This window comes from Rhipicephalus microplus, chromosome 2 (assembly GCF_043290135.1).
Source record: "Rhipicephalus microplus isolate Deutch F79 chromosome 2, USDA_Rmic, whole genome shotgun sequence".
In the NCBI taxonomy this organism is placed as follows: Eukaryota; Metazoa; Arthropoda; class Arachnida; order Ixodida; family Ixodidae; genus Rhipicephalus; species Rhipicephalus microplus.
The window spans coordinates 287,040,279-287,053,578 of NC_134701.1; the positions used below are offsets into that span (position 1 = coordinate 287,040,279).

Sequence of the window (13,300 nt, forward strand, 5' to 3'; positions counted from 1 at the left end):
CTCGTGTAAGGGCCGCCCTCGTGTAAGGGCCGCACCCCAACTTTGAAAGCGGATATTTCGAAAAAAAAAAAAACAAAAGTTCAAAATGTCCCGCCAGAAAAGTGTAGTTAGTTCATTTACAGCCAGATGGCGCTGCACGCTTTTCCGCTTTTATTCTACTTCCGCCGACGCGCCGACCACGCTGTTGACAGCGCGCCGCCATATTTGCCTTGTGCGGCCTCTTTGTTGGCATCGTTCCTAGCATCGTGTCGATACGTTGGCAGCGCGACTTCAGATCGGTGTCGTCGGTGTCACTTTGTTGGTTGTAGTGAACCCTGCAGAAGCCAGCGCACGTGACGGACGATGGGCCGGCATCTGAGATCATTCACTGCAGCATTTAAGCTGCAAGTGATTGACTATGCCGAGGAGCACGGGAAGCGGGAAGCTGGACGAAAGTACGACGTCGATGAGAAGCGCGTGCGTTACTGGATGAATCAGAAAGATGCCCTCGCCGCTACTAACAGGAGCCGAAAGGCGTTTCGCGGGAAAAAGTGCAAGTACCCGCAACTCGAAAGCGAGCTCGTCAACTACGTCGTCGACACACGAAGGGACGGCTACGCCGTATCGACTGACATGATACGCGTCAAAGCCCTCAGCATCGCTCGCCACATGGAAATACCCCCGGCACAATTCAAGGCAAGTCGGGGCTGGGCTACGCGGTTTATGAACCGTAACCAGCTTTCTATTCGGCGCCGAACGACGATTTGCCAAAAACTGCCGCGCGAGTACGAAGACCACGTCATTAAGTTTCATCGCTTCGTGAATGCTCTCAGGAGGGAGCATGAATACGACCTGTCCCAAATTGGGAATGCGGACCAGACACCTGTGTGGTTCGATGCACCGGAAAGCACCACAGTGGATTTAAAAGGTGCGAAAAGTGTGTCTGTGCGCACGACTGGTGCAGAACGCCAAAGGTGCACTGTGATGTTGTGCATCACGGCAGACGGCAGGAGGCTTCCGCCGTACGTCGTATTTAAAAGGAAGACTCTCCCAAAAGAGAAGTTCCCTCAGGGAATCGTCGTACGTGCGCAAGAGAAGGGCTGGATGTCCGAGGAACTGGTCGTTGACTGGATTAAGACCGTCTGGGCAAACAGACCTGGAGGGCTGTTACAACGGAAAGCCCTCCTTGTTTTGGACAGCTTTAGGGGCCACTTGACCGACCGCGTCAAGAACCGAGTTGCCGCAACTCGTACGGACTTGGCCGTCATTCCCGGTGGCCTGACGAGTGTGCTGCAGCCGCTCGACGTATGCGTCAACAGACCATTCAAAGTGGAATTTCGCCGATGTTACTCTGAATGGATGGCTGGAGGCGTCCACGAGAAGACCCCTACAGGACGGCTGAAGCGGGCGTCGCTCCAACAGGTGTGTGAATGGATTTTGAATGCGTGGCGTGCCATGTCAGTAGAAGTAGTTGCTAAAAGCTTCAAGGTAACGGGAATTTCGAACTCCATGAACGGCACCGAAGATGACCGTCTCTGGGAAGACGCGGACGCCGAGGCGAGCTCCTCCGAGAACGAGGACAGCGAAATGGAATCCGAATAAAAACATTTCTGGCATGTCATTTGTGACTCTTGCACTCTGCTACTGTTGCATAAACAGTACAGACCTTTGGCCTGTACTGCCTGTACTAAATCGGCCTGATTCGTGTAAGGGCCGCACCTAGCAAAATTTTCGAAAAAAAAGTGCGGCCCTTACACGAGTATATACGGTATATGTAGCTACGCCATGGGATATTGACTTTAATATGAAAATAAAATATCAGCACTTACTGAGCTTGCTACTTGCTCAGAACCCTCTCTGTATAAAGATTTGACTGGCAAAGTAAACTCATCTTCAAAAAGTGATGTCAGTACCCCTTTAAAGAACTCCAGATAGCCAAAATCAATTTGGAGACCCCCAGTACAGTGTGCCTCGTAAGGGTAATGTGAATTTGGCACATATAACCCTTGCAATTATTTTTGATGTTACTCTCACAGCTGACATGTGTGCTCACGGATGCTTGTATGTTCTGACAGGAAGAAAATAACACGAGCTCGCTTTGTTATATACACTAGCAATTGGGAAGAATGTGCGAGCAAACACTCCGAATACAAGAGAGGTTTGCTGTGAGCGATGTTCTTTAAAAATTAAAGAGGTACCAACCACTTTTGCCCTGCTCTCATGGACAAAAATGACTAATTAGTGCTGTTTGTTTGCCATGTGAACTTCTGTGTATTGATGGGGTAGTTCATTGCTAAAGCAAAAGAGAAATAAGTTGTCCATGTAGCAGCAAGAGAAGTCGAGATGAATGGTAAAAAGGTGCGACATGTAGCATAGTTGTTGCATGTGCGTCTACCAACATATGCTCTACAATATGCTGCAAGGCTCCTGCTGTGCATGAGGTGCCGATAGTTATAGCGCGAGAACAGAACGACAACAAAGAGACAAGAAGGACCCGAGCGCTCGTGTCCTTCTTGTCTGTTCTGTTCTCGCGCTAGAACTATCATCATGTCGTACCAACTAGCCCAAACTGCCACACTTCTAATGTGCATGAGGCTTTAAAATCTGCAGTACTTTTAAAAGTGATCAAAATTTGAAGCGCTTTGTCATCTTGCGGGATCTTGAAACTTTATGAAGTCCAAATCCTTTATTGCAACATGTGCGCTGACATGTTTGTATATGTTGCAGGAAAGCTGCTGGTGCTTACGTAGATAGTCTGTGTGGTCACCAGACTTTCGTCCCATTGTCAATCACTTGTGAGAAAGGAGTAGCTGTGTTGCACTGTGAAGGAACACAACCATAAATATACACCATGCATGTTTTTAGGCTTGGCAAATTTTTTCCGGTTTCTGTTTTTCAATATTGTGGAGAATATGAGCAATGACAAAAGAAGACAAATGAAGTTCATTATGTTGCTGACTACAACCCAGGCTGCTAATCTAAATAGTATAAAGGCAACTCGATGACGCCGCCAGTGTCGTGAAAACACGCCAAGCATCTGAACAAGCTTGCTTGTCTTGTATGAAGGAAAGAAGTGTACATTTAAGGCAATATTAACCAGATCTAACGAGATCTGTTAGATCATGTAATATTGCTTGTCATGGGTGATTCAACTCGATTATGTGGCGTTGAGGTAAGTAAACATTCCACTTTGTGATGCGCAGTGACAACAAGGGCCAAGTAGTGTGGGTGATTGTTGTTTACCTAGAAAAAGCGTTTAACCAAATTCATTCAGCAGGGCGCATTTGTTGAACACTTCCAAATGTGCGCACATTGAAAGCCGAAACCAGAACCAAAAGAAATGCCGAATGTCTTAATAAAATAAAGTATAAAAGCAACAATACTTTTGTTATGAAAAAAAATTATGTGCGCTCATATTTTTAAAAACTATATAAGGGTATTATTTTTATTTGTTTGATGTATTGGTATACTTTTGTTGAAATTAAGTTGTTTACGAAACTGGGCCTGTGTTTTGATATCAAAACCATGACCTACTACACTCCTGACCTGTTCAGATAGCGGGGTTCCTATGGGAGCGCGTGTCCCCGCTCTCGTTCAACCGCTCACCATTGGTGGCGCTACCTATAACCTGTTCGTCTGTTTCTTTACGGTTGTTTTGTAGGCGCTGGTATAAGAATGCCTGCATTCTGTAGTGAACTGGCGGCATATATGTGACTATTTCTTCCCATACATTGCTGGTTAAGCAAGGTGTTCAGAGCGCTTGAGTATTTATAGCACACTGGTTGACAAACGTGGGAACCCGTAGATTTACACGATGTAGGGCAGCCTATGCGTGGTAGCGTGCATTTTATTGCAAAAAAATTCTGAATGTCTTTTAGTATTATTATTTCTGAATAATTCTAAATTTTGGATCATAAATACGCACTACGAGTGCTTTGTTGGTCAAAATTTGACCACAAAGAGTGAAGATGACGTCAGCGAGCAGGTGCTGACTAGCGCCACGCCGCTCGTAGGTGACGGCCCTAGCGGCAGAAGGTATGAACTAGAACGTGGGCGCTGGAAGAGGTGCTCTCTGGGCAGGTCAGGAGTGTAGTAGGTCATGATCAAAACCGCGCGCGTTTTGTGCAATCCCGTCAGCCTCCACTACGCTCTTCGTTCAGCATGGCGACGAAGTACAGTATCGGCGACCCTGTGTGGTGAGACATTTGTAGTTGCACGTTTTTTGGAAGCCAAATGTTGTACTTGATGGCAGTTTTTATGATACCGTACAATGTGCTGATGTGATTTTTGCATATTGCAGGGCAAAAATGAAAGGCTTCTCCCCGTGGCCAGGAAAGGTAAGTGCGGCTTTGTTCGCAGCGGCTCTTCAACGATCATTCAAATTCAAAATCGGCGTGTTGTGCGCCCTGTCAAACAGCTTCACGTGAACTCTGAAACAGTTGATTTGATTTGTGTGTTCGTGTGCGAACTTTAGGTGTCGTAATGTGCATTTGGCAATGATCATCGGGTGTGATCTTGCCACTGAAAACCGCGCCGAGTTGCTGTTTATGCTTTTTAGGCCTAGCGAATTCCGCCAAAACGCGCCGCATAGTCTACTCTACGGCGGGAGGTTAGTTTAGTTGCTATAATTTCTGGTTGTGCGGGATTGCGCGCAGATGGTGTTGTTGCGCCTTCTTTGGCGTGATTCGTGCGTCTGTGCGGCGGCCATTGGCGCTTGTGTTGGCGTTGTGTCTGACTTTCGGTTTTGAGTGGCGGGAGATTTAGTGTGCGCCCCGGCGAGCGCCATGCGTGCGCCCATCCGCCACCTTTTCTTGATCAGTGCATCGTTTACAGGTGGCCAACCCAACCAAGGAGGTCAAGAGACCGGCCCTGAAGAAGCCAATGCATTGTATTTTCTTTTTCGGAACCAACAACTAGTGAGTTTTTGATGCCTCCCAAGCGTTTCCGCCCATAAACACGTACGAGCTGCTGCGTTTCTTGCGGGCTAAGCCACTTCAATGTATTTTTATGCAAAATACACAGAAAAACAGTTTTATGGTCTTGGTTTTCTGGTAAATGTGTGTTCACGTCAGTGCTTGACTTGTCTATTAGCAGAATTGTTTGCATGTACAGCCATTTTTGCACTAATCTATTAAAATGCATTATCTGCATTCAGTAAACACAAGTCGTACAACCATCAAGCACCTAAAACTTCATCTACACCAACACTTCGAAATGATCTTTTATACATTTCTCCAATTTTTCAATAAGGGAGTTTTAGAATCATCATTTTCGGCCTATTTAGATCTACTGCATGACGGCTTCAAATGATCTCGGGTTCACTCTATCTTGGGCGAGCTCATTCCATTTTATCCTCTTGAATCTTTTCATTTCATCTCTCCATCTCTCTTGCTTGACTACGCTTCCCAAACCTTGGTAACTATTCCATTGCTCTGACTACCAGTTTCCTGTCCTATGCATGAGGTGACTGACCGAAGTCCGTTTCTTTCTCTTGGTGTTAATTATACCTAGCAACAACTTTTTGTGACAACACTGACAAAGCTATATGGCCGAAGCTTTGGCATGCTGTGACAAATAGTTTGTTTGCAGGTATTTCCGGTTTTGGTTTTCTATTTCCACATACGCATGCAACATGTGTGTTTCACATATCATCATCCACAGATTATCATGTCATTAATATAGTTACGCCCGGAACGATATATATATAGCTTTAGTTCAAAGCTACAAGCCATGTGTTCATGGCTACAGCACTGAGTCATTTCTGAGCTCCTCCGCAAATCGGATTAAGTGGTTCAAGTCCACTTGTTTACATGTTTCTTTTTTGGAGAGTGATAAGATATTCTTTATTGCGAAGAAATGCTGGAGGCAGCTTTATTGACGCGATCCATATTATTTTTCAAAAAGGTCACGCCCAGGAGTAGGAATTGCACAATTGGAAATGCTATGCAAAGGCAACAAACTAATTACCAAATTTTGGTGCATGCAGGGTTAGGGATCATTTTCTTTGGAGGTTCAATGACTTTGTGGAGACGGTCAAGTTATTTTTTCAATGGATGCAAAAGCATCGGTGAACAGCACGACTATTGGGCACCAACGGTTGGGAGCAGGTGTTTCACGTTCGTAATTCCAAAAGGGCTAAACATGCTCCTTTCCCGCCGTGGTCAAGAATGTTGCTTTTACATAGTGAAAAGCATGCTGTCAAACGGACAATAGACATAGCTGCATCTCTGGTCGAGAGGAATGTTTCCATTGGTATTTTTGTCATCTTAAATCGCTTTCATCTCAAAGCGCCACATGCTCCTTGTGTTGTAGATGCCAGCAGGCTCTTTACTTTATGTCATTTTCAGCATGGTTGTATTAGCAATAGTAGGCAAGCAAAATAGCAGTTTATAAAATGAGTGATTTTCTTTGCGTACTTCTTTCAATCTTAGTCTTGCTTTCAAACATACAGTGTTATTGAACACCTTTAAGGCGGCTATCGCTATGAGAGGCGAACTCACTTTAGTGGCATCACTTGCATGCAATTTCTTTCTCCGTGATTGTATGCGGGCAACAAAATATTCACACTAAATGTGTCGTCTTCTTTTTTATTGCGATAGCAATGATATGGGCAGTCTCAGCTGGTTTCTGTCGTCGGCGTCATTCATGTATATAGTAAAAGCTGCTTAATTCGGATTTCTAGGTACCGGGGAAAAAATGCCCAAATTAACCGAATGTCATTCAAGAGTTTTGTGAACACACCTTTTGCGAATGCTCGTCTGTTGGCCAGCGGAAATTCGCGCGGACACAATTTTTCTGAGCCCTTCAAGGTACTCAGCAGCTCCCATGTTGCCTGCAGTGTCAAAACAAAGATCTTCTAGAACAACAAAGGCCTCCGCAGCTTCCTTCACAGTACGAGGGGGCCTGTGTGGCTCATGGTGCGGCTGCTCCTCTTTGGGCTCCACGTCGGATTCCTCGCCATGCATCACTTCCTTGACGATTTGCTCATCGGTCAGGGTGGCGGCAGTAGCAATGGCGATATAACCGTCGAGGGCCACTTCATCAGGCATAACGCTTCCGAAATCCTGGCAGTCATCGGCACCGTCGTCCGATGACACTTCGGCCATGGTGTCGTCGCTGGATCGGATACAAAAAATCCACAGTGCTGGTAACAGTTCTCACTGATGTGAGCAGGCGTGTTCTTCCACACCCACGCAAGAATGCTAACTGCGCTCAGGAGACTCACGGTATTGTTTGCCGAAGTTATGGCACAGTAGCATCAGTTCCAACACACACCTATGGTACTTTGTTTTCACGTATTGGATTATGCCCTGGTTCATGGGTTGAAGTGCTGATGTCATATTCGGCTGCAAAAAAAGCAGCTTCCATATTGTTCAGTCCAGTGACACTGTTATGTGCACTGCAGTTGTCGAGCATGATTTACGCTGCGGTGTTTAGCACAGAACTGTTGATCCAACTTTTGGATCCAGGTTGCGAATATTTCACCCGTCATCCCTGCTTTTCGGTTGGCAAGGTAATCCGTGGGAAGATTTTTTATATTCTTGAAGCAGCGTGGCTTTTGAGCCTTCCCGATAACGCGCAACGGCAAGCGCTCTGTCCCCGTTATGTTGGCTGCTAAAAGTACGGTCACTTGTTCCTTGCTTCTCTTGCCACTGATACAAGGATCCCCTTTCATGATCACAGTTCTGTCTGGTAATGCTTTGAAAAACAGTGTTGTCTCATCAGCGTTAAATATATAATTCGGATCGTAGGCGGCAAAGTGCTCCAGCAGCTTAGCGCTCTTCCAGTTGCTGACCGTGTCTTCGCTCACGGCACCTGTTTCGCCTTAAACGGTCTTGAAAACAAGGCCGTGCCTTTCCTGGAACCGTGCACACCATCCTTCCGATGCTCTGAAGGAATCAATGTCCATCATCGCTGCAAACTTTTCAACTTGCGTCATAATCGGGGGTCCACACAAGGGCAGATTTGCATTACGCGAGCTGACCACCTACCGAAGCAGGACGTCTTTTAACTCTGGATGAGCTGCTGTTTGCAGCTCCTTTCTCAATGCACTGAACTTCTCACCTTCAAACGCCTGCAGAATCTTCCCTTCATATTTAACATATGTACCAAGAGTACTTCTTTTAACATTGAACTTCTTCATCACTTCTTGTCGAGAGAGCCCATTTTTCAAGGCGCACAAAATTTCTACTTTGGTATTTAAGTCCTTGGCCTCGCACTTTGGCCGCTTCGCCGGCTTTGCCATCTGCGGAGAGAGCGATCACACGGGAACTCGGCACAAAAGCACCTTGTGAGCCGTACGGAATCATTCTTCGACAAAACGGGGTTCAACTGCTCAAGGATGTCACACACTCACGGGAACAAAGCAACAAAAATGGCACCGCCAAACCCACACATACCCACATGCGAAGAAAAGGTGTTCAACCAGTCTGAAGTCAAGCCAAGTCAATAATTGATGCCCAAGGCGGTGCTGTGTTTGAGCTTCACTTTTGTTCCAAATGTTTTTTTTTTTTTTTTTCATTTCCGAGCCTCGCCAACGGCCCGAAAATCGCCTAGTTATCTGACTTGCGGTCAAAACTGTACGAAATAACGAGCACCTAGTCTCATAGAGTGATGCGTATGTTTACAGGGGCCGGATGTCGTGTCAGAATTTCTAAATTAACGAGCTTTTAACATATATATATATATATATATACACACACAGACACACATGCGGGGAAGGACGTGCTAGCCTCTTCTTTCTACAGAGTGAGCATTGCCTTTCCGGCCGGGCTTGTCAGCACGCACGCTTGTCTCGCCAGCGAATGGGGGGGGGGGCTTATGGTTGTTGCACTATCATGGCAACAATCAGCACGGTGCCAAAAGTCTACCTAGAGCGGCCATGTTCTCTTACACCAGCATTTTGTAGAGTTACGTGCGATTGGGTGTAAATGAGTTGACTGTCATCCTCACTTTGTGCAACATGTAATTTGTCGCTATGGCCACGCTGCAGGAGACTTGGTTACTTACCAAGTGCATGATGATGATGATGATGATCCTTGACACTCTGGCGCACACCCACAAAGGGGGATCGGCCAAGAACCGGGTGGCAGGATCTTAACTAAAAGGCTAATGGTTTTTCAAAGAAAACGTAATTTGTTTGCTACAATTAATATTGTTTCTAAAAATGCTGGCCTCGCTTCATAAAACATTCAAATATGTTGCTATCACATTCAATTCTTCGCTCATTTGGTGAAACTGTGACTTGTTAGATGAACACAAATAACCTTATGCACACGTGATCATTTTTGCTTACAAGTGTGATGCCCAACTGCTGCAACAGAGTGACGCCGTCATTATTTACAGTGGGGCAGGTCGACTTGAAATACACACTATAAAACTAAAAACAGCCAAAAAAAACTCAAATCAATAACAGCATAAGTTTTCTTACTTGCAACACACAATTTTGAATGTAATACGTATTTATTTTCTTTTTTATATTTTGTTTTGTGCAGCAAAGTGTAGTAAAGTTGGCGTTAGCAGACTACATGCAGAAGTGTAATAAAATGGTGTGTGTGTTGTTTGTTTGATTTCAGAGGCTATGCAATACGATCTACCAAATCCCAACATTAAATGTAGCTTATAAACTAGGTTATATGAATATTGACATGCACTATTAAACACTGTATGCCACTTCTTGCATCATTGAAATTGCATTAGCGGACATGACAGCGACCACCAATTTCCACAACAGTGCCACTGCTATTGAGCTCTGACCTGGCACAAACAGTTATGATGGCATGCAGTGAAATCTAGATCTAATGAAATTGAAAAATGCCCAAAAAGTTTTCGCTACAGAGATTATCATTATATACAGTTTCAGTACAAAAATTCAAAAGGAAACATGCAAATTAAATGAAGGAACTGAGGATAGGCGTTGCCCAAAACGCTTACTTAGCAAAAAAAAAACTACATTATCTTTTTCTTGCCTGTTTGTGAGGGACGGCAATACCAATCATTCATAGTGCATATAGCAATATTACGCTGCTCCATCAATGTCCAGTGAGCCCGCAACGAGGCATATGTCGACAGTGATGTACAGCGCTTTCATTGCGAAAGGCAAGGTGCTTGACAAATCCACCTCCAAAGATCAGCCATTGTCTCTGCGATCGCAGACACTTTCTACCAACACATAATCTGACATCTCCATGGTAGTAATGGCACAGTTGTCTGCATTAAAATTAGTATATACATAAAATACTATTAATTGGATGTCTTCCAAGGCTGCTTCATTCATGTGCAGTGAAATCCAAGCTGCCTAAGGCCCAAGCTTCAGAGGGATAAGGTGGGCCTGAAGACTCTTCCACTTTCATTTTCCAAATGTGGATAAGTCTATGCCGCTAAGAGCACCTTGTGTTATGAATAAACCCTTTGTCAAGGAGCTGCATGAGTGATTTGGAGTTCATGGGCAAATAGTGAAGTTCAAGTTCCTTTGTCAAGGCATTAGTTCTTGTAATGATTTGCAAAAATTTGTGGCATCAAAAACTAATATTGGGAAAGTTATTCACACACACATTGATAACATTCACATTTGTTCAGCCTCCACTCCAAGTTGCCATCACTTTTACTATTTCTGTTTACTCCGTTTAGAATTGAAGTGAATGCATGCCACTCGGCCCATTTCCAGGGCTGTTTATTTCATACCGAATTCAAGTTATGCATGTAAGAAAAAATACAGCTTTTGCCTTGTGAAGCCTTTTGTTTCAGGAGATATGCCAGTAGAGACTACACATAAACTTGCACGCCGGCAACGGTTGAGCAGCTGGGAAACAGAGACCCATCTGTGTGGAGGACAGATATTCTAGGGCATGCCAACTCACTGCTGCAGCACGTTTTGCCAATTCCAGTCTTCTCAGCAATCAATTTAAATGAGGGTGTTAAGGAATGTGTTTTAGGGGTTTTGAGTTTTGACGTGCAAAATGGGTGGTTTGCGCATGCACTGATGAGGCTCGCCGCAGACTGCTTGGCTGCCATTTTAAATTTGTGACCAGTTATATATCTGGTCACAAAGTTGCTATTTAAAGCAGAAGTGCAGTTGATAGAATTTCTAGAAAGGCTAAAAGGCACAAAAAAAATTGTCTCAGATGGTTTTTTTTTTTTTTTTGCATTGAGCTTGCTGCGCAGCTTTCTTGCCTCTAAGGTGGCAAAGCAGGCAGCTTATTAGTGGATGTTGATGCTTTCACGTGTCTATCGTGCTAGCTTCCTAATTGCACACACACGAACACACATTGCTGGAGGAGCTATGTACACGCTGTACACACAACACCGCTTCGGCAACCGCAGAAGATGCATGTGGCTGCTGCTCAGGCTGAAGTGACAAAATTTGCGGCATGATCAACTGGTGGTCGGTGGGGAAATTCGTTATTTCAAGGGTGTCTTCTGCTGTTACTTTGTTACATAGGGGTTGCAAATACAAGTGTTTTCACGAAATGACAGTTTTGTCATAATTAGGGATTTGTTGTATGAAGGTTTGTTATGGGCAGGTTCAACTGTCGGTGGTTCTGCCGCGTTTGTGCCGTGCAGTTCAACAGCTGCTCGCAAGACTGTTTTCGTGGCGCACATGTTTTGCTCTTGGCTCAAGAAAATAGTGACCACCAGATGGTCATGATGACAAATCGCTCAGAAAGTGACAGAACACAAGCCGCCAACGCCGGCTACGTAGAAATCACAGTTATATGCGCTGTCATGTTTGTTTACCACATTGCACAGGGTCGTTGGCATTAGTTGCACACCGTGGCTTATTGGTCTCACAAACCTTATCTGTCACATACTGCAACAAAGAATGCCGTCCTGCCACTGACAAGCCTCCAGCAGCATAATGCAGCAAAAACATGGAACCAAAATTTTTGTATGGGTCCTCCTTTAGCAACTTCGTACATTCACCTTTAAAGGAAGAGCAAGAAAAATTGAAAACATACTTCATTTTTGTTGTCATAGAACCTGAGGGATTTGACAGTCTGGGATTACAGGCAGTGGGTATGGAGGTTGTGAAATTAGTTTTCCCTGGTATTTCCCATGTATAACACAACTGTTTCCTTTAGAAAAGTTGTAAAACTTACAAAAAGCTTCTACGTTAAAGACTCATGCGTAGTGATATTGCAGCCTATCCTTGCTGCAAATCCTGCATGCAGTGTAGCGTTTTTGTGCTTACTAGGTACCTCAAGTTAATGTTCTGCAAAATATTATAACCAGGTTTGTTTGAATGGTACTGTGTAAGCTCGGTACATCAATCTTCTATTGCTTGCCCAGTTGATTGTTAGGGTGAAGTTCATTAGCTTATCTCTGCTGTCCCATAATTCCTGTCTTGGTGCCTTGCAGCTTCTCTGTGGCGTTTTTCTCCCCTATGAGCACCCATTAATGTGAGGGATAGCTGGATCACCAAACCTCATTGTTTGCAAAAACTGTAGCTGTTTGTTAACGAAAGGAGGGTTTATTTGTGGGACACTAAATAAGTAGCCTTTTTGGTTAGGCTGTTAAGGTATTGTGTACATATTGCAAGTGTGAATTTTTCTGCTATTCTTTTTCAATGTCTTAGCAAGCATTCAGTTTGCTCGCGCAGTAAGTACAAGTACTTGGTTGCACGTCATGCTGCATTGTTTGTTGAGCCTAGCTGAGCATGATATCTTTCTGCAGTGCATGGATCCAGGAAGACCAAATCAAGCCATATGAAGCCAGCAGGGAGCAGTTCTCGAAGTCCAGTAAGACCGCCAGTTTCAAGGAAGCCTTGGAAGCTATTGAAGATTATGTCAAGAACCTTCCAGAAGTGAGTGCTTGAGTGGCTTGTTTTTCATGCCAGTATGGTGGGAAGGTGCACTCTTTCTCATCGATATTTGGCCTTTATAGTAGGCTCACTACCTTATTTACTCGCATAATAGGGGCAGAAAATTCGGCTTCAATTTCGGGGTGCACCTTTTATGCAAAGTGAAATTTCCGAAAATTTTATTTCCGACTACAGCATAAGTCATGAATATCCGCACTACAACCGAAACAACCTTCTTCATAGGCTACACTAGCGCAAAACGTGTTGAGCATGCGGTCTTGTATGTCCGTGAATTGAGGTAGGCGATGCAATTTAGATTTCCAAAAATTAACATATAGAAACCTGCATTGCGAACGAAAGGAACGGGACAAGAAAAAAAAAAAGGACGAAAAGGAAGTGCCATTGCAGAACTTCGGCAATTACGTTTCACGCCACCTGCATTATGCTCATTGTGACGACCAAAATTCTGTACGCTCTACGGTACCGATGGTTTGATTTCGTGGGCTCGCACTCTATATCAAA

The 13,300-nt window shown here is 44.5% G+C and overlaps 1 protein-coding gene across 2 annotated transcripts in view; it reads left to right on the top strand.

The window, feature by feature from the left end:
- The first annotated feature begins 4,081 nt into the window (after nt 1-4,081).
- Ndf (Nucleosome-destabilizing factor) overlaps nt 4,082-13,300 on the top strand; it is a 108,543-nt gene continuing 99,324 nt past the window's right edge. The window contains exons 1-4 of one of the 2 annotated variants that reach the window (XM_037428899.2): nt 4,082-4,175; nt 4,280-4,316; nt 4,813-4,895; nt 12,652-12,781. In XM_037428899.2, the coding sequence (XP_037284796.2) occupies nt 4,141-4,175; nt 4,280-4,316; nt 4,813-4,895; nt 12,652-12,781 (285 nt within the window). In that variant the 5' untranslated portion in view covers nt 4,082-4,140. The remainder of the gene's footprint in view (nt 4,176-4,279; nt 4,317-4,812; nt 4,896-12,651; nt 12,782-13,300) is intronic. The other variant, XM_037428898.2, reaches the window with a different exon arrangement.